Source organism: Zeus faber (assembly GCF_960531495.2).
Source record: "Zeus faber genome assembly, chromosome: 1".
NCBI classification, from domain to species: Eukaryota; Metazoa; Chordata; class Actinopteri; order Zeiformes; family Zeidae; genus Zeus; species Zeus faber.
This window is the reverse complement of record NC_137193.1, coordinates 707,960-730,053: the sequence shown is the minus strand read 5'-3', so window position 1 is coordinate 730,053 and position 22,094 is coordinate 707,960. Positions and strand designations below refer to the sequence as shown.

Sequence of the window (22,094 nt, the reverse complement as noted above, 5' to 3'; positions counted from 1 at the left end):
GTGAACCAAGTGTGTTTGTTGTATTGTCTGTAACTGTGAACTAGAGAAAATGTTAAAATAAAGATGCTTTAAAAATCAAAAAAAAATCTCTCTGTCTGTCTCTCTGGCTGTCTCTCTCTCTCTGTGTCTGTCTCTCTCTCTGTAGGACTCTGTTAGTGAACCAAGTGTGTTTGTTGTATTGTCTGTAACTGTGAACTAGAGAAATTGTTAAAATAAAGATGTTTTAAAAATCAAAAAATCTCTCTCTCTCTGTCTCTGTCTGTCTGTCTCTCTCTCTCTCTCTCTCTCTATCTCTCTCTCTCTCTCTGTCTGTCTGTCTCTCTCTCTCTCTCTCTCTCTATCTCTCTTTCTCTTAAATGCTGATCAACCTGTTTGGTTTTCCCAATAATGTAAAACACTTCATCATTCCATTCATAGCAACACAAACACACACACACACACACACACACACACACACACACACACACCTGAGTGTCACTTCCTGGAGAGCGAGGGATGGAGGAGGGGGAGGTACTTTATAAAAGCCTCTCTCTCTTTCACTCACTTGTTCCACATTTAACATTCAACACAACGACGCAAACACACAACGACACACACACAGAAAAAAAGAAAATAACAAACAACCACTGAAGCGTCACGATGCTGCTGAGGTGAGTTCACTGTAAAACTTATTAAACCAGTAAAACTTTATTCAAACCAGTAAAACTTTATTAAACCAGTAAAACTTTATTCGGACCAGTAAAACTTTATTCAAACCAGTAAAACTTTATTCAGACCAGTAAAACTTTATTTGAAAAACTTGTGTATATATTATGTTTTGAGTGTGTGTCTATAATATTATATATATGTGTATATAATATAATAATGTATAATAATGTATAATAATAAAATAATATGTATGTGTGTGTACAAACTATAATGCATTTGTATGTATATATTACTATATAGGTGTGAGTATATAATATTATATGTGTGTGTGGAGATAATATTCTACATGTGTGTATATAATATTATATATGTGTGTGTATATAATAGGATTTACATATCTATGTATAAATAGTATATATAAGGACTCCCCTTGGAGTATAAAGTACTATAGATCCAGAGTCTCTTCATGTTGATGAAAGCTGCTCTGTGTATAGAATTTACTGTTTATATAAGTATATATCTCTGGATGAGGTTATAATTTACATATATATAAGTATTTATCTATGGATAGAGTATATAATGCACCTGTATATGAGTACATACCTGGCTAGAGTATATGATGTGTAGAGTTTCAGCTCCAGTTTCAGTCTCCATATGTTGGTGAAAGCTGCTCTGTGCACAAGGCTCCGCTTCACTGCTGCAGGAAACTGAGGCGCATTGTTCCACTGGGCACAGTAGGATGATGTAGGATGACGTAGGTGGTGGTGGAGGATGATGTTGTAGGATGTTGATGTAGTATGATGTTGTAGGTAGATATTATAGCATGATGTCTTAGAATGATGTAGGATGACATGGTATGATGTAGCACAACGTAGGATGATGGTGTAGGATGATGTTGATAGTATGGGATTATGTTGTAGAATGATGTGGGATGACGTATAATGATGTAGGATGAGGTTGTAGGATGTTGCTATAGGGCGAGGATGTAGGATGAAGATGGGGGAATGGTGTTGTTGGATGATGGTGTATGATGATGTAGTATGATGATTATGTAGGATAATGTTATAGGATTATGTTATTGGATGATGATGTAGGATGATGTTATTGGATGATGATATAGAATGATGATGTAGGATGATGTTATAGGATGATGTTATAGGATGATGTTGGAGAATGATGATGTAGGATGATGTTATAGAATGATATTATTGGATGACGTTATAGTATGATTTTATTGGATGATGTTGTAGGATGATGATATAGGATGATGTTGTAGGATGATGTTATAGGATGATGTCGTAGGATAATGATGTAGGATGATGTTGTAGGACGATGATGTAGGATGATGTTGTAGGATGATGTTGTAGGATGATGATGTAAGATGATGTTATAGTATGATGTTGTAGGATGATGTTGTAGGATGATGATGTAGGATGATGATGTAAGATGATGTTATAGTATGATGATGTAGGATGATGTTGTAGGATGATGATGTAGATTGTATCACCTTGAATAGAACAAAGACACCAGTCCGCCTTCTCTGTCTGTCTGTCTTGAATGTAAAACCAGCATAGTAAAAGTACCTTTAAATGTAGTATTTGTGTGTGTACAGGTGCCTCCTGCTGTGCACGTTGCTCGCTGTCTCCCTGTCGGCGCCGGTCACCAGTGAGTGGATCCATGACTTATTCGGGGATGTGGTTATGATTGTCGTGGTTACAGTGTACAGTATTTCCACTGTGTATACATTCATCCCCTGCCCCCTGGTGGCCTGGAACCTGTTTAACATGATTTAATATACGCTGTCTGTCTGTCTCTCTACCTCTACTTGTCTCTCTACCTCTACCCGTCTCTCTCTCTCGCAGACAGCACTTCGGATGATAATGACGGTAAGGTTTCAGGATATTACTATGTCAGTGTCCCGACCCTCTGGTCGTATTGAAGTGTATTGTATTGAAGTATTGTAGTATTACTGTATTATTATTGCAGTATAATCGTAGTATCATTGCAGTATTATTGAATAATTATTGGAGTATCATTGCAGTACAATCAAAGTATTATTGCTGTATTATTGTAGTATCTTAGCTGTGTTATTGCAGAATTTATATAGTATTATTCTAGTATCATTGCAGTATTATTGCAGTATTATTGCACAATTATTTAAGTATTATTGCAGTATTATTATAGTATTATTGCAGTTTTATTTCAGTATTACCGAGTATTATTGCAGTGTTATTGCAGTATTATTGGAGTATCATTGCAGTGTTATTGGACTACTATTGCAATATTATTTGAGTAATATTGCAGTATTATTGCACTATTATTTTTGTGTTATTGGAGTATTATTATAGTATTATTGCAGTGTTATTTCAGTATTAACGAATATTATTGCAGTATTATTGCAGTATTATTGTAGTATGATTGCAGGATTTTTGTAGTATAATTGCATTATTATAACAGGATTATTATAGTATCTTTGCAGTGTTATTTCCGTATTATTGTAGCATCATTGCAGTGTTACTGCAGTATTAATGTAGTATATTATTGTACTTTTATTGCAGTATAATTGCAGTATTATTGTAGTATTATTGTAATATCATTGCAGTGTTATTGCAGTATCAATGTAGTATTATTGCAGTTATTTCAGTGTTAATGTCATATAATTGCAGTATTTTTGCAGCATTATTGTAGAATCATTCATCATTCGCAGTATTATTGCAGTATCATTAGAGTACTAATGCAGTATTATTGTAGTATCATTGAAGTATTAATGTAGTATTATTGTAGTCTTATTGCAATATTATTGCAGTATTGCAGTATTATTGTAGTATCATTGCAGTTTTATTGCAGTATTATTGTAGTACAATTGCAGTATTATTGCAGTATTATTGCACAATAATGGAGTATTATTATAGTATTATTGCAGTGGTATTGCAGTATTCATGTAGTTATATTTCAGTGTTATTGCCGTATTATTGTAGTATAATTGCAGTATTATTGCAGTGTTATTGTAGCGTCGTTGCAGTGTTACTGCAGTATTAATGTGGTATTATTGCATTATTAATGGAGAATTATTGCAGTATTATTGCAGTATTATTGTAGTATCAGTGCAGTATTATTGTGGCCCAGGCCCTACAACTATTCTAGTCGTAGGGCCTGGAATACGATCAACCGGCTAACTGGGCGAAGTTGCCCAGCTAGACCATGCCCCATAGCAGCGAATGCGATAGCCTCTGTACTCGCTGATAACGGCAGATGGAAAGACCGCTCATCTGAGGCAAAAGCCTTCACCAGAGAAGTAGTCGCAGACATCAGGAAACTCACCAGGACAGTTCCTCAATCCAGCCCCCTTTCCCGGCCCATTTCGTCAGACTAAATCGTTGCAGCTCTGAAATCCCTCAAGGTAAATAAGGCTCCTGGAAACGATTACATCCACACTGAGTTCCTGAAGAACATGAGCCATGAGTCACTAACCTGGGTCCAGCTTTTCCTCTCCAACTGCCTAGAAAACCTGACCATACCATCCAAATGGGAGCAGGCTAAGGTGCTGGCCATACTCAAGCCAAATAAAACACCAGATGAACCAAAGAACTACCGCCCAATATCCCTCCTGTCACATCTATACAAACTACTTGAGAGGGTCATTCTATCAAGAATAAACAACATCATTGAAGAGAGTCTTCCCCACACTCAAGCTGGTTTCCGTAAAGGTCGATCAACAACAGATCAAGTGACGCGGCTAGTTTATGACATCGAGTGCAGATGAGCCAACAAGCCTGATCCCCCCGCCTGCTGAATATGACCACCAGAGACTCAAATGCAGACACTCCACCGAAGCTAGGAGACTCCTTACCACGAGCCTTCCACACCCTGGATGGATCCTTGACTGCTGGAACAAGCAATGGTCCGAGTCAACCTCCACGTTGAAGAAGTTCATCAACTCCCCTTCAACCAATCCGTCTGGGTGTGACCGACCACGGAATGCCTGGGTCAACCTCAACAGACTTAGCTCTGGAGTAGCAAAGACCCAAACCTATCTGCATATGATTGGAGTGTCTGCCACAAATCTCTGTGAATGCGGAAAACCACAGACTGTTGAACACATCATTGATGAATGCCCAACCTTCAAATCACCACATGGAGTCAGTGGCCTCATTGAACTGGATGACGATACCACTTCATGGCTAATGTCCCAATTGCCTGTGTAGCCCTACACGAACGAACGAATGAGCGAACGAACGAATGAACGAACGAGTATTATTGTAGTATAATTGTAGTATCATTGCAGTATTATTGCAGTATTATTTTAGTATCATTGCAGTATTATCGCAGTGGTATTGCAGTATTAATGTAGTATCATTGCAGTATCATTGCAGTATTGATGCAGTATTATTGGAGTATCATTGCAGTGTTATTGATGTATAAACGTAGTATTATTGCAGTATTATTGTAGTATTATTATAGTATTTGTGCAGTGTTATTTCAGTATTAACGAGTATTATTGCCGTATTATTGTAGTATCATGCAGTGTTATTGCAGTATTATTGTAGTATCATTGCAGTGTAATTGCAGTATTAATTTAGTTATATTTCAGGGTATTGCAGTATTATTGCAGTATTATTGCAATATGATTGGAGGATTATTGTAGTATAATTGCATTATTAGAACAGAATTATTATAGTATCATTGCAGTGTTATTGCAGTATTATTGTAGTATCATTGCAGTATTATTGCAGTATTATGGTAGAATCATTGCAGTATCATTGCATTATTAATGTAGTATTATTGCAGTATTATTGCAGTATTATTTTAGTATCATTGCAGTATTATCGCAGTGGTATTGCAGTTTTATTTTAGTATCAATGCAGTATCATTGCAGTATTGTTGTGGTATCATTGCAGTATTATCGCAGTATCATTCCAGTATTAGTGCACTATTATTGTAGTATCATTGCAGTGTTATTGCAGTATTATTGTAGTATTATTGCAGTATTATTCTTGTAGTATTATGGCAGCATTATTGTAGTATCATTGCAGTATTATTGCAGTATTAATGGAGTATAATTGCAGTATTATTGCACTATAAATGCAGTACTATTGCAGTATTGCTGTGTTATTGTAGTATTATTGCAGTATTATTGCAGTGTTAATGTAGTATCATTGCAGTACTATTGCAGTATTGTTGTAGTATCAGTGCAGTATTATTGTGGTATCATTGCAGTGTTAATGTTGTATCATTGCAGTGTTATTGCAGTATTAATGTAGAATTATTGGAGTATCATTGCAGTAGTATTGTTGTGTCATTGAAGTATTTCTGCAGTTTTATTGTAGTATTATTGCAGAACTATTGCAGTATCATTGTAGTATTATTGCAGTAGTATTGTAGTATTTTTGCAGTAATAATGCAGTATTATTGTAGTATTATTGCAGTATAATTGTAGTATTATTGCAGTATTATTGCAGTATTAATGCAGTATTATTGCAGTATTCAGTACTGCATGTGATTCTACACTGGAATCGTACACACTAGTAAGTTTTTCTCGTCTCTATATTTTTGTCACAGGAAGAACAAAGACTTTGTTACAACACCTCAACGGTAAGACATCATCCAACCATCATCCAACCAGCCATAACCCAACCACCATCCAGCATTCAAACCACACCCATCCTTCCATTATCCAACATAATTTACCCATCCATCATCCAACCGTCCATCATCCAACCAACCATAACCCAACAACCATCCAGCATTCACCCAACACTCATACAAACATCATCCAACCACCATCCAACACTCATACAACACCCAGCCAACCATCTTCCAACCCTCATCCAACACACATCCATCATCCGACCATCTATCATCCAGCCATCACCCAACCACCACCGAGCACTCAACCAACAATCATACAACCATCCAACCAACATCCAACCCAATCCACCCATCCATCATCCAACCATCATCCAACACTCATCCAACCATTATCTAACCACCCATCATCCAACAATCATCCAGCAATCATCCAACTATCATCTGACACTCGTGCACCGCCCATCCAACAATCATCCAACCGTCACCCATCGTCATCCGACCGTCATCCAACCATCATCAAACACTCATGCAACACCCAACCAACCGTTATCCAGCCATCATCTGACCGTCATCCAGCCATCCATCATCCAACACTCATCTGTCCACCATCTCACCATCTTTCTGTCTCTGTCTGTCTGTCTGCATGTTTTTTCCTGTCTGTCCGTCTCCCTGTCTGTCTTTCTGTCTAGCCTCCTGTTTCTGCTGATGGGTAGGCTAATGCTAATTCTAATGCCATTGTTTGTTCAGGAGGAAATTCCACTGAGAGTCAGACGGAAGAAAAACCTGGTAACGTAGTACTGAACACCTTATACGACAGTGCATACTGGGTACTACATGCTATGTACTTATACTACATACTATAAACTACATACTATAAACTATGTTCAACATACTGTCTAACTTAAAGCCTTTTCAAACTTAGAAGGTTGTCTAACTTAGAACACTGTCTAAATTAGATCACTGTCTAACTTAGTATTAGTCCATATTATGGAGTACATAGTATATAGTATATAGTATGTAGTATAGAGTATGTAAGCGTTCTAAGTTTGATAATGCTCTAAGTTAGACAGTGTTCAAAGTTAGACAATGTTTTAAATTACACAGTGTTCTAAATTAGACAATGTTGTAAGTTAGACAATGTTGTAAATTAGACAGTGTTCTAAGTTAGACAACACTAAGTTAAATAATGCTCTACTTTGGACGGTGTTCTAAGTTAGACAATATTCTAAGTTAGAGAAAGTTCTAAGTCAGGAAATGTTCTAAGGCAGATAATGTTTTGAGTTTGACAATGTTCTCAGTTAGACAGTTTTCTAATTTAGACAATATTTGAAGATAGACAGTGGTCTAAGTTAGGCAGTGCTCTAAGTAAGACAATGTTCTAAGTCTGACAATGTTCTAAGTTAGACAATGTTCTAAGTAAGATAACACTCTAAGTTAGACAGTGTTCTAAGTTGGACAATGTTCTAAGTTAGACAATGTTCTAAGTTAGATAACGCTCTAAGTTAGGCAATGTTCTAAGTAGGATAATGCTCAAAGTTAGACAATGTTCTCAGTTAGAAAATGTTCTAAGTTAGACAGTGTTATTAGTTAGGCAATGTTATAAGTTGGACAATGTTGTAAGTTAGACAGTGTTGTAAGTTAGACAACACTCAGTTAAATAACGCTCTACAGTGTTCTAAGTTAGACAATATTCTGAGTTAGAGAAGGCTCTAAATTAGGCAATGTTCGAAGGCAGATAATGTTTTGAGTTAGACAATGTTCTCAGTTAGACAGTGATCTAATTTAGACAATTTTTGAAGTTAGACAGTGGTCTAAGTAAGGCAGTGCTCTAAGTAAGGCAATGTTCTAAGTTAGGCAATGTTCTAAGTTAGATAACACTCTAAGTTAGACAGTTCTCTAAGTAAGCCAATGTTCTAAGTTAGACAATGTTCTAAGTTAGATAACGCTCTAAGTTAGACAATGTTCTAAGTTAGATAATGCTCTAAGTTAGACAGTGTTCTAAGTTGGACAGTTTTCTAAGGTAGACAACGTTGTAAGTTATACAATGTTCTGAGTTACACAGAGTTCTAAGTTATACAACGTTCTGAGTTAGATAATGCTCTAATTAAGACAATGTTCTGGGTTAGATAACAAGGTGGACAATTTTCTAAGTTAGACAGTGTTCTAAGTTAGAGACGCTTTAAGTTAGACAATGTTCTAAGTTAGATAACACTCTAAGTTAGACATTTTTCTATGTTAGACAGTGTTCTAAGTTAGACAACCTTCCAAGTTAGACAGTGTTCTAAGTAATACAGTGTTCTAAGTCCAACCACATTATAAGCTAGACAGTTAGATGGTGGTCTAACTTAGACAACGAACACTCTAAGTTAGACAATGTTCTAAATTAGATAACATTTTAAGTTCGACAGTGTTCTAAGTTAGACAATGTTATAAGTTATACAATGTTTTCAGTTAGATGGTGTACTAAGTTAGACAGTGTTCTAAGTTTGACAATGTTCTAAGTGAGACAACTTTCTAAGTTAGACTGTGTTCTAAATAAGGCAATGTTCTAATTTAGATAAGGCTCTAAGGTAGAGTGTTCTAAGTAAGACATTGTTGTATGTTTGATAACCCTCTAAGTGAGACAGTGTTGTAAGTTAGACAGTGTTGTATGGGTCAGCTGCAGGGTCATCAGCCAGAAACCACCATTCACCAACGTTTCGCTCCTTTAATTCTGGAACGTCTCCTGGTGGCGGAGCAGTGACAGGGACGTCTCCCTGTCACCCCCTGCAGCTGATAGTTGTTCTCCCCTGCAGCTGTTGTCTGGGGTTAGGTGTTCTTTCCCCAACACCTATCCTTCCTCCTCAGCCAGAGCCAAAAGCTCCCTTTCTCAGCCTCCTCTGCCAGGTCCTTTGTTGCCCTCTTTAGCCTCCCTCCGGTCACTCCTGCATCCCTCAAGAGGCGTGTGGTTGACAACCCCAAAAACCCTCGGCATCCGACCCCCACTGGGTAGATGGTAGCCTTCCAGCCAGCCTCCCGGCACTCAGCAGCCAGCTCTGAGTACTTGGCCTTCTTACTTTCGAAGGCGGCCTCAATCCCCTCCTCCAGTGGTACTGTGAGCTCGATGAGGTGCACAGATCTTGCCTTGGTTGACCACACAACTAAGTCTGGTCGGAGAGATGTGGTGGTGATCTCTGTGGGGAACCGGAGCTGCCTGTCGAGGTCAACCCTCATGTTCCACTCCTGGTCGGTGGAGAAGGGCCTTGGTTTTTCTGTTGGCCTGGTGTTTCTCCTTACCCCTCCTTCTGAGACAAAGCTGGTGTGGTCCTCTGCTGATGGTGGTTCTTTGTTACCCTGTTGACACACCTCCAGCACTTTGGCTAGCTTTCTCAGGACCTGGTCATGGCGCCATCTGTAGTGCCCCTGTGAAAGCACGATCTTGCAGCCTGATAGGATGTGCTGGAGGCTTGCGTTGGGGGAATTGCAGAGTGAGCAGCATTCTTCTTTCCCAAACCACTGGTGAAGGTTCCGAGGACAGGGAAGCATGTCATAGGTTGAGCGAATGAGGAAGCTGAGTCTTGCCTGTGGGATCTTCCACAGGTCTGACCAACTGATGTTCCGGTTAACAACTCCCTCCCAGGTTGTCCAGCTTCCTTGTCGCCCTGCGACACAGCCTTAATCTTGTAGCGATCTTCCTCCATCCTCGTCACCTCTGCCACCACCATCTCCTTCCTCTCCTTACGGTTGACCTTGGATCAGAAGTGTGGCGCCTCTCCCCATCCTAGCCCTGCTCTTCCTGTCTGGACTCTACCCACTATCTGGCATTTGCGTTCCTTACCGACTGGTCTGTGGACTCCCTTAGCTCGAGAACCAGTCTGGTCTCCTCCTGCCCAAACTTATGGACTGCAGTGGCAGCTGAAGTGTGTTCCTCCCGAAGAGACCGGTTTCAGATAGGCACCGTGGCAGCCCCAACCACTTTGGGATGAATGAATTGGCTTTTCCATCCATCTTACTCGCGGTCGATGAGGGGATCTCACTCATTTTCAGGGGCCACATTTCCCTCCTGTAGAGTATGAACTGGTAGCACCAGACCTTATACCTCCCAGGAAGTTGGCTTTGGTCGATCCTTGTCAGGCCGTCAGAGAGCTGTTTCATGACGGCTTTCCCCATCTGTTTATCAGACAGCTCTGCAGTGTACTGCCTCCCCAGGCTTTTGATGGGTTGCTCAGATAGGAGTGGGATTTTTCTCCTCCAACGACAAAGATGGTGCTGTCATTTCTGACTCCTCTTCTGTGTGACAGGCTACGAGATTTGGAGGGCTTGATCTTCATTCTTGCCCACGACATCAACACATCCATCCTTCTCAGCAGTCTCGATGTTCTCAGTTAGACAATGTTCTAAGTTAGACAGTGCTCTAATTTCGACAATGTTCTTACTTAGATAATGCTCTTATTTTGACAATGTTCTCAGTTAGACAGTGGTCTAAGTTAGACAACGTTTTACTTAAGACTGTGTTCTAAATTAGACAATGTTCTAAGATAGACAGCATTCTAAGTTAGACTGTGTTATCAGTTAGACAATGTTCTCAGTTAGATAAGGCTCGAGAGTAGACAGTGTTGTACGGTAGACAGTGTTCTACGTTAGACAATGTTCTAAGTAAGACAATGTTCTCAGGTAGATCAGGCTCTAAGTTAGACAACGTTCTATGTTAGACAATGTTCTAAGTTAGATAATGCTGTAAGTTAGACAATGTTCTAAGTTTTACAACATTCTCAGTGAGACAGTGTTTTAAGTTTGACAACGTTCTAAGTTGCACAGTGTTCTAAGTTAGACATCGTTCTAAGTAAGATAACGCTCTAAGTTAGACGATGTTCTAAGTTAGACAATGTTCTAATTTTAAAAAAGGCTCTAAGTTAGACAATGTTTCTAAGTTAGAGAGTTTTTTAAGTCCGACAATGTTCTAATTTCGACAATGTTTTAAGTTAGATAACGCTCTCAAAATGTTGTAAAACTTAGAAGACCGTCTGACTAAATTAGACAGTGTTCTAAGTCAGATAACGCTCAAAGTTAGACAGTGTTCTAAGTTAGACAACATTCTAAGTTAGACAGTGTTCTACGTAAGACGGTGTTCTAAGTTAGACAATGTTCTAAGTTAGATCAGGCTTGAAGGTCAACAGTGTTCGAAGTAAGACAATGTTCTGAGTTATATAACCCTCTAACTTAGAGAGTGTTCTAATTTAGACAGTGTTCTCAGTTAGACAACGTTTGAAGTTAGAAAAGTCTTTAAGTTAGACAATGTTTCTCAGTTAGACTTTGTTCTAAGTAAGACAATGTTCTCAGTGAGACAATGTTCTAAGTTACACAGTGTTCTAAGTTAGACAATGTTCTAAGTTAGACAAGGTTCTCATTTAGACAGCGCTCTAATTTCGACAATGTTCTTAGTTACATAATGCTCTAATTTCGACAATGTTCTCAGTTAGACAGTGTTCTGACAATGTTCTCAGGTAGATCAGGCCCTAAGTTAGACAACGTTCTATGTTAGAAAAGGCTGTAAGTTCGACAATATTCTACGTTAGACAACGTTCTAAGTTAGATAACGCTGTAAGTTAGACAATGTTCTAAGTTTTACAACATTCTAAGTTAGACAGTGTTCTAAGTTTGACAATGTTCTAAGTTGCACAGTGTTCTAAGTTAGACAACGTTCTAAGTTAGATAACGTTCTAAGTTAGACGTTGTTCTAAGTTAGACAATGTTCGAATAAAAAAAAGGCTGGAAGTTAGACAATGTTACTCTCTAACTAAGTTAGAGAGTGTCCTAATTTAGACAATTTTCTGAGTTAGATAACGCTCTCAGAATGTTGTAAAACTTAAAAGACTGTCTGACAACGTTCTAAGTAAGATAACACTCTCAGTCAGAGAGTCTTCTTTACATTACATTTAGCAGACGCTTTTATCCAAAGCGACTTACAATTGTTCAATCACCGACTGACGCAGCCATCAGGAGCAATTAGGGGTTAAGTGTCTTGCTCAAGGACACTACAGCATGCTAGCAGGAGGAGCCTGGGATCCAACCAGCAACCTTTAGATCACTAGACCACCAGCTCTACCGCCTGAGCAACCATCCCATCCCATTGTGTTCTTAGTTACACAGGTAGGCAGTGTTCTAAGAAAGACAGTGTTGTAAGTTAGATAACCCTCTAATTTAGACAGTGTTCTAATAAAAACAGCATTCTAAGTTACACAGCATTCCAAGTTAGAAGAACGCTCCAAGTTGGACAATGTTTCTAAGTTAGACAGTGTTCTGATTAAAACAGCGTTCTAAGTTAGACAATTTTCTAAGTTAGAAAAGGCTCTAAGATAGACAATGTTTCTAAGTTAGACAACATTACAAGTTAGACAGTGTTCTACGTTAGACAGTGTTCTAAGTTAGACATTGTTCCAAGTTACATAAGGCTTGAAGGTAGACAGTGTTCTTAGTAAGACAATGTTCTAAGTTAGATAACGTTCCAAGTTAAAAAAAAGGCTCTTAGTTGGACAATGTTCTCAGTTATAAATGGCTCTAAGTTAGACAATTTTCAATTTACAAGTTAGATAACGCTGTACCTTAGACAGTGTTCTAATTAAGACAACGTTCTAAGTTAGACAGTCTTCTGAGTTAGACAATATTGTTTGTTAGATAATGCTCTAAGTTAAACAATGTTCTCAGTTAGACAATGTTCTAAGTTAGACAGTGCTCTAATTTCAACAATGTTCTTACTTAGATAATGTTCTAATTTCGACAATGTTCTCAGTTAGACAGCGGTCTATGTTAGACAATGTTCTATGTTAGCAGGTGTTCTAAGTTATAGAACACTCAAAGTTAGACAGTGTTCTAAGTAATACAGTGTTCTAAGTTCAACAACATTCTAAGCTAGACAGTTTTCTAAGTTAGATGGTGTTCTAACTAAGACAACGTTCTAAGTTAGATAACACTCTAAGTTAGTCAGTGTTCTACATTAGACAATGTTCTCAGTTAGTATCGTGTACTAAGTTTGACAGTGTTCTAAGTTAGACAATGTTATAATTTAGATAATGCTCAAGGTAGACAGTGTTCAAAGTAAGACCTTGTAAGTTAGATAACCCTCTAGGTGAGACCGTGTTGTAAGTAAGATAATGGTCTTCTTTGGATAACCCTCTCACTTAGACAGTGTTCTAATTTAGACAGAGTTCTAAGTTAGACAACATTCTAAGTTAGACAGTGTTCAAATTTAGACAATGTTATAAGTTAGAAAAGGCTCTAAGTCTAACAATGTTCTAAGGTAGACAGCGTTCTAAGTTAGAAAAGGCTCTAAGTGAGACAATAATCTAAGTTAGACAATGTTCTAAGTTAGATAACGTTGTAAGTTAGACAACGTTCAAAGTTAGACAGTGTTCTAAGTAAAACGGTGTTCTAAGTCCAACAACATTCTAAGCTAGACAGTGTTCTAAGTTAGAGGGTGTTCTAATTTAGATAACATTGTAAGTTAGATAATGTTCTAATTTGGACAATGTTATAAGTTATACAATGTTCTCAGTTCGACAACGTTCTACGTTTTACAGTGTTCTAAGTTAGACAATGTTATAAGTTAGACAGTGTTCTAAGTTAGATAGTGTTCCAAGTTAGACAGTGTTCTAAAATAGACAATGTTCTAAGTTAGACAACGTTTGAACTAAAACAGTGTTCTAAGTTAGACAATGTTTGAACTAAAACAGTGTTCTCAGTTAGACAACGCTCTTAGTTATACAGTGTTCTAAGATAGACAACATTCTAATTTAGACAACGTTTTGAGTAAGCTAGTGTTCTCAGTCAGACAGTGTTCTGAGATAGCCAATGTTCTGAGTTAGACATTGTTCTAATTTTGAACAGTGTTCAATGTTAGACAACATTCTAAGTTAGTTGGTTTTCTAAGTTAGAACAGTATTCTAAGTTAGACAACATTCTAAGTTAGACAATGTTCTGAGTTAGACAGTGTTCTTAGTTAGATCAGTGTTCTCAGTTAGACAACATTCTAAGTTAGACAATGTTCTCAGTTAGACAATGTTCTCAGTTAGATAATGTTCTAAGTTAGACAGAGTTCTTAGACAGCGCCCCCTAAATTCTCTTTTTTTCTGGGGGGTTTCCGCTCAGACTCTGCCCAGACCACCGCCCAGATGGACACTGAAACCAACTCCACTGGTGAGTTCAAATTCCCGTCCATCTAATTCTGCAACTCTGATTTGCTCTGAGTTGAGTTACAGCAATGAAAGTGGTAGTGTTAAAGTGATAGGCCTCACATCCTGTAATAGACCTAACTTCCTGTAATGGACCTCAATTCATGTGGTTGACCTGACTTCCTTTGATTCACCACATGTCCTGCAATGGACCTCACTTCCTGTGATGTACTTCCCTTCCTGTGATGGACCTCATCCTGTGATGGACCTCATGTCCTGTGATGGACCTGCATTCCTGTGATGGACCTCACTTCCTGTTATGTACCTCACATTCTGTGACGGACCTCATGTCCTGTGTTGGACCTCACTTGCTGTGATGGACTTCACTTCCTTTAACAGAACTCACTTCCTGTGATGGACCTCACTTCCTGTGACTTAACAAACTTCTTGTGATGGAATTCCCTTCCTGTGATGGACCTTACTTTGTGTGATGGACCTCACTTTGTATGAGGGACCCAGGCTATGACTTCAATTCATTATCACAAAGAGTGAGGTTCCTAGGACGTTCATGCCCTAAGAACCATTCTATGGTCACACATTACATGTCATTACACTTGTGGGTGATGTAGACCATGAAAGCCATCTAGGTCTTGTAGATCATGTAGACCATGTAGGTCATGTACTCCATGTGGCCTATGTAGGCCATGTAGACTCTTGTGGGCCATATAGACCACGTGGGCCATGTGGGCCATTTGGGCTATGTAGACCATGTAGGCCATGTCGACCCTTTTGGCCATGTAGACAATATAGGGCATGTAGACCAAGTAGGGCATGTAGACCATGTAGACCATGTAGGCCATTTAGACTATATAGACCATGTAGAGCATGTAGACCATGTAGATCATGTACACCATGTAGGCCATGTGGGCCATTTGGGCTATGTAGACCATGTAGGCCATGTAGACCCTTTTTGCCATGTAGACAATATAGGGCATGTAGACCATGTAGGGCATGTAGACCACGTAGACCATGTAGGCCATTTAGACTATATAGACCATGTAGGGCATGTGGACCATGTAGGCCATTTAGGCCACATTACATGTCATTACACTTGTGGGTGATGTAGACCATGAAAGCCATCTAGGTCTTGTAGATCATGTAGACCATGTAGGTCATGTACTCCATGTGGCCTATGTAGGCCATGTAGACTCTTGTGGGCCATATAGACCACGTAGGCCATGTGGGCCATTTGGGCTATGTAGACCATGTAGGGCATGTCGACCCTTTTGGCCATGTAGACAATATAGGGCATGTAGACAAAGTAGGGCATGTAGACCATGTAGACCATGTAGGCCATTTAGACTATATAGACCATGTAGAGCATGTAGACCATGTAGGTCATGTACACCATGTAGGCCATGTGGGCCATTTGGGCTATGTAGACCATGTAGGCCATGTAGACCCTTTTTGCCATGTAGACAATATAGGGCATGTAGACCATGTAGGGCATGTAGACCACGTAGACCATGTAGGCCATTTAGACTATATAGACCATGTAGGGCATGTGGACCATGTAGGCCATTTAGACCATATAGACCAGGTAGGGCATGTAGACCATGTAGGTCATGTACACCATATAAACCATGTGGACCATGAAGGGCATGTCGCCCATGTAGGGCATGTAGACCATGTAGATCATGGATACCATGTAGGGCATGTAGACCATGTAGATCATGGATACCATGTAGGGCATGTACGGCATGCATGGCATGTAGACCAAGTTGACAATGTAGACCATGTAGACCGTATATGGCATGTAGACCATGTCGACCATGTAGGGCATGTAGACCATCTAGAATATGTATATACCATGTAGGGCATGTATGTCATTTACAGCATATAGACCATGTTGGCCATGTAGCCCAAGTAGGCCGTATAGGGCATGTAGACCATTTAGACCATGTAGACCATGTAGGGCATGTAGACCATGTCGACCATGTAGGGCATGTAGACCATGTAGATCATGTATACCATGTATTGCATGTACAGAATGTACGGCAAGTAGACCATGTTGGCCATGTAGACTAAGTAGACCGTATATGGCATGTAGACAATGTCGACCATGTAGACCATGTAGGGCATGTAGACCATGTAGGGCATGTAGACCATGTCAACCATGTAGGGCATGTACACCATATAAACTATGTGGACCATGAAGTGCTCGTTGACCATGTATAGCATGGAGACCATGTAGTTCATGTTGACCAAGTAGGCCGTATAGGGCATGTACACCATGTAGACCATCTAGGGCATGTAGGGCATGTTGACCATGTAGGGCATGTAGACCATGTAGATAGATTTATATATACTGTATGCTGAGTAGACTACTTTATATATACAATTTAGGTTGGGGTACCTTGCATCACTGTATGAACTCTTACGGCACAATACAATAAAATACACGTATGGTCACTACCTTACTCTGATGACTTGCACTGAATGGAGTCGGCCAGGGTTGCATAGTCTGGACAGTAGCTGCTGGTAGCCAGCCTCAAGCAGCTTCCAAATGATCATCAGTCATGGTGGAATGGTATTTAGACTTAATAATGTTCATGTAGGAAAAGGCTGACTCACATATATACGTAAGTAGAGCTGAATAATGCAGTCAAGGAGGCAGCACATTTCCTCATGTTTGGGTACTTTTCCTCTGTGAGTAAGTTCCAAACGGTCCATAAGCCCCGGACTTGAGCTGAATGTCAGCCTGTAGTGTTAACATCTCATCCTCCACTGCAGACCAGTTCAGGTGAAAGGTGTTGGAGTGAATAAGCCTCAATATCTTCCCGAAATGGGAAGCCTATAAATGTAGCGATTGACTCGAGTAAAGCAAAGTCTTGAAACCATTTCTCAAAGTCTAACAGACAGTTTTCAATCTGCTCTGTGTAGCGTACACTGTCAAGTTGCGCACACACCTTGCCTTGGGTCTCCAGCTCTGATGCAAGGTTTTGAAAGTTTCCCAAATCATGGCGCTGCAGCTTTGAGGAAAGAAGTTGCATTTTTCATTTCAAGCCATGAACCGAACTGATCATGTTGAGCATGGTTTTGTCTTTTCCTTGCAGCCCTAAATTAAGCTCATTCAACATGTCGGTTAGACCGGTTAAAAAAATTAATGGTGCGCAATCTACCTGCACTACCTCTGCGATCCACCAGCTGATCGCATTTAACGTATTGGGCGCCCCTGATGTAGACCTTGTAAACCATGTATGGCATGTAAAGCATGTAGACCATGTGGGGCATGTAGACCATGTCGACCATATAGGGCATGTAGACCATGTCGATGGTGTAGAGCATGTAGACCATGTCGGTCATGTACACCATGTAAACCATGTGGAACATGATGGGCATGTCGACCATGTAGGGCATGTAGACCATGTAGGGCATGTAAACCATGTAGGGGATGTAGACCATGTAGGGCATGTAGACCATGTAGGGCATGTAAACCATGTAGGGCATGTAGACCATGCAGGGCATGTAGACCATGCAGGACATGTAGACCATGTCGACGATGTACAGAATGTCGACCACGTATACCATGTAGACTATTAACACCATGTAGGGCATGTGGACTACATGTGCCCATACCTGGACTAGAACAGGTATGGGGGTCATGGGAAGGCAGGTCTCTGGTTGTGGTTGATGATGTACTGACCAATTTGTCCTTCACAGATAATGATCCAGAATCACCTTCTGATAACGGAGGCGGTTTCTCCCAAGAAGGTACAACCGACACTGACGAGACAGAGACAGGAAGTGAGGACGGACAGAATGCCGGGGAGGACCCAGAAGTACGAAGTGAGGAGGGACAGGACCAAGAGGAAGGACAAGAGGCAGAAAGTGAGGAGGGACAGGACCAAGAGGAAGGACAAGAGGCAGAAAGTGATGAGGGACAGGACCAAGAGGATGGACAAGAGCCAGGAAGTGACGAGGGACAGGACCAAGAGGATGGACAAGAGGCAGGAAGTGATGAGGGACAGGACCAAGAGGATGGACAAGAGGAAGGAAGTGACAAGGGACAGGACCAAGAGGAAGGACAAGAGGAAGGAAGTGACGAGGGACAGGACCAAGAGGAACAACAAGAGGAAGGGAGTGACGAGGGACAGGACCAAGAGGAACCACAAGAGGCAGGAAGTGAGGAGGAGGAAGGAGGAGAGACAGAAAGTGAAGATGTACAGGAGGGAGAGGTGCCACAGGGAGGAGATACAGGAATTGAGGAGGGGGGGGAGCTGGAGGGGGAAGGAGAACAGACAAGTAAAGAGGGGGAGGACAGCGATGCAGGAAGCAACGATGGAGAGGACGAGTCAAGCGAGACAGATGAAATCGGCAGTGACACCAACAGCAACAATGCCACCTCAGCGGAACCTGGGGACTCAACCACAGAGGAACCTGGGGACTCAACCACAGAGGACGATGAGGACTCAACTGCAGAGGACGATGAGGACTCAACCGCAGAGGACGATGAGGACTCGACCACAGAGGACACCGAGAGTGAGGACACTACTGGCGACGCAGAAGACAAAAATAAAGTGGACCAGGAAAGCAACGGGGAAGAACAGGATGCTGCGGATCCCGGGAACCAGGATGGGTCTGACGACAGCGAGGCGTCCAAGGGGATGCTAGAGGATCCCAACGCCTCTGACTCGGTTGAAGGTGAGTTTTGACGTTTGACATTCAGCTATGACCATCCGTTCGCATCTTAGGAAGAGACAGGAAGTTGATGGTTCCCCCGGAGCAGAATCCAACATGTCAGACGTTGCAGCTGTAACCTTTTAGATCATTCCGGAGGTCCTCCCCTGAACTCCAGGAGGGCCTCCTCCCAACTCCTCACTCACCCGAAATAAGGGGGGGCTTAGAGGAAGTCGCCTTGCTAGGGAGACAGGAAATAGCCTCGCTAAGGAGACAGGAAATAGCCTCGCTAAGGAGACAGGAAGAAGCCTTGCTAGTTTATTTCTATAAAGATCTGTCACAAACTTGGAATGTCATTTGTCTGTCATTTAGCTGTGACCTCTGGGAACCAATCAGATGAGTCGAGCCAGCCCACCACACAGGGTAAGGCTTGAGCAACGAAACAAACAAACACCAAGCTATCAAACTACCAAGACACCAAACGAACAAAACACCATAATACCAAACTATCAAAACTCCAAACTACCAAAACACCAAACTAGCAATCACCAATCTACCAAAGCAAGAAACCACCAAAACACCCAACTACCAAAACACCAAACCACCAAAACACCAAACTACCGAATCACCAAACTGCCGGATCACCAAACTACCAAACTACCAAAATACTAAACTACTAAAACACCAAACTACCGAAACACCAAACTACCAAAACACCAAAACACCGAACACCAAACCACCAAAACACTAAACTACCAAACTACCAAAACACCAAACTTCTAAAACACCAACCCACCAAACTACCAAACACCAAACCACCGAACTACCAAACACCAAACCACCAAACTACCAAAACACCAAACTACCAAAACACCAAATCACCAAAACACCAAACCCAAAACACCAAAACACCAAACTACTAAAACAACAAACTACCAAAGCACCAAAGCACCAAACTACCAAACTACCAAAACACCAAACTACCAAACACTAGACAACCAAAACACTGAACAACCAAAACACTAAACTACCAAAGCACCAAACTACCAAAACACCAAACTACCAAACACCAAACCACCAAAATACCAAAGCACCAAACTACCGAAACACCAAACTACCAAACACTATACAACCAAAACACTAAACTACCAAAACACCAAACTACCAAAACACCAAACTACCAAACACTAAACAACCAAAACACTAAACTGCCAAAGCACCAAACTACCAAAACACCAAACTACCAAACACCAAAATACCAAACTACCAAACTACCAAAACACCTAACTACCAAACACCAAAACACCAAACTACCAAACACTATACAACCAAAACACTAAACAACCAAAACACCAAACTACCAAAGCACCAAACTACCAAACCACTGAACCACTAAAAACACCAAACCATCAAACCCCAAACCATCATAACACCAAACAACCAAAACACGAAACAACCAAAACACCGAACTACCGAAAAATCCAAACCACCAAAACACCAAACACCAAACCACCAAAATACCAAATTACCAAAGCACCAAACGACCAAAACATCAAACTACCAAACACTAAACAACCAAAACACTAAACTACCAGAGCACCAAACTACCAAACTACCAAAACACCAAAACACCAAACTACCAAACACCAAACCGCCAAAATACCAAAACACCTAACTACCAAACACCAAACCACCAAACTACCAAAAAATATACAACCAAAACACCAAACTACCAAAGCACCAAAGCATCAAACTACCAAAGCACTAAACCACTAAAAACACCAAACCACCAAACCATCATAACACCAAACTACCAAAACACCAACCAACCAAAACACCAAAATACCAAACACCAAACGGCCAAAACATCAAACCACCAAACAACCAAACACTAAACAACCAAAACACCAATCTACCGAAACACCAAACTCCCACACACCAAACCACCAAAGGTATTCCTATCAATTGAAGTGATAACTGATGAAATGTGTGTGTGTCTGCAGCTGCCGTCAGTGCTAAGCAGCCGTAGAGCTGCCTCCTCTTACCTGCCCACAGGTAAACATCCACTCACAGCCACCGTTGCATATATATGTATATATATATTTTGAGTCGATACAGTTTGTTTCTATGTATTTTGATCAAATTCTTTGTTCTACTTTTCTATTCAGATCCCTCAATCCGCTTCCTTCAACCTGTCACCATGACAACCAACAACTCCACCTCTTCTCCACCTCTACTCCCCCCTAATTCCACCCCGAAGACATCTGAGCTCCATCTAAACTCCACCTCGACTCTACCCTAACTCCACCTCTACTCCACCTGAACTCCACTCCACTGTGCCTGGACTCCACTCCAACTCCACCTGAGCTCCATCTCTACTCTACCCTAACTCCACCTTAACTTCACTCCACTCAGCCTGGACTCCGTCCCAACTCCACCTGAGCTCCACCTCTATTCCACCCCAACTCCACCCAACCTCCTTCCCTCTGAGTGTTTCGAACCGGTTCCTGGGATGTAGGTGATTTGCTTGTGTTCTTTTCTCCACCTGTCTCTCTGTCTGCAGCACCACCCGCTGGTGGAGGCCGAGCCTCTGTACATACAACACTGAAATAAAACAATCAAATGTACATTTGTCCAAACTGCAGGGGAGAAAGTTTCAATAAAGTTCAATTCAAACTGCCCCGAGTGTGTGTTACTGTGTGTGTTACTGTGTGTGTTACTCTGTGTGTTACTGTGTGTGTTACTGTGTGTGTTACTGTGTGTGTTACTGTGTGTTACTGTGTGTGTGTTACTGTGTGTGTGTTACTGTGTGTTGCTGTGTGTGTTACTGTGTGTGTTACTGTGTGTTACTGTGTGTGTTACTGTGTGTGTTACTGTGTGTGTTACTGTGTGTGTTACTGTGTGTGTTACTGTGTGTGTGTTACTGTGTGTGTTACTGTGTGTTACTGTGTGTGTTGCTGTGTGTGTTACTGTGTGTGTTACTCTGTGTGTTACTGTGTGTGTTACTGTGTGTGTTACTGTGTGTTACTG

General features: G+C 40.8%; 1 protein-coding gene across 1 annotated transcript; it reads left to right on the top strand.

Annotated features, from left to right (window-relative positions):
* The first annotated feature begins 554 nt into the window (after positions 1–554).
* On the top strand, positions 555–21,744 carry LOC307243875 (uncharacterized protein). Its single transcript, XM_080018845.1, has 10 exons — positions 555–650; positions 2,261–2,313; positions 2,511–2,534; positions 6,208–6,240; positions 6,985–7,023; positions 14,362–14,409; positions 18,108–19,088; positions 19,437–19,487; positions 21,068–21,119; positions 21,233–21,744. Exons 1-9 carry the CDS (start codon positions 640–642, stop codon positions 21,091–21,093), a joined length of 1,266 nt encoding a protein of 421 aa, XP_079874971.1. The 5' UTR covers positions 555–639; the 3' UTR covers positions 21,094–21,119; positions 21,233–21,744.
* Positions 21,745–22,094: the final 350 nt, after the last annotated feature.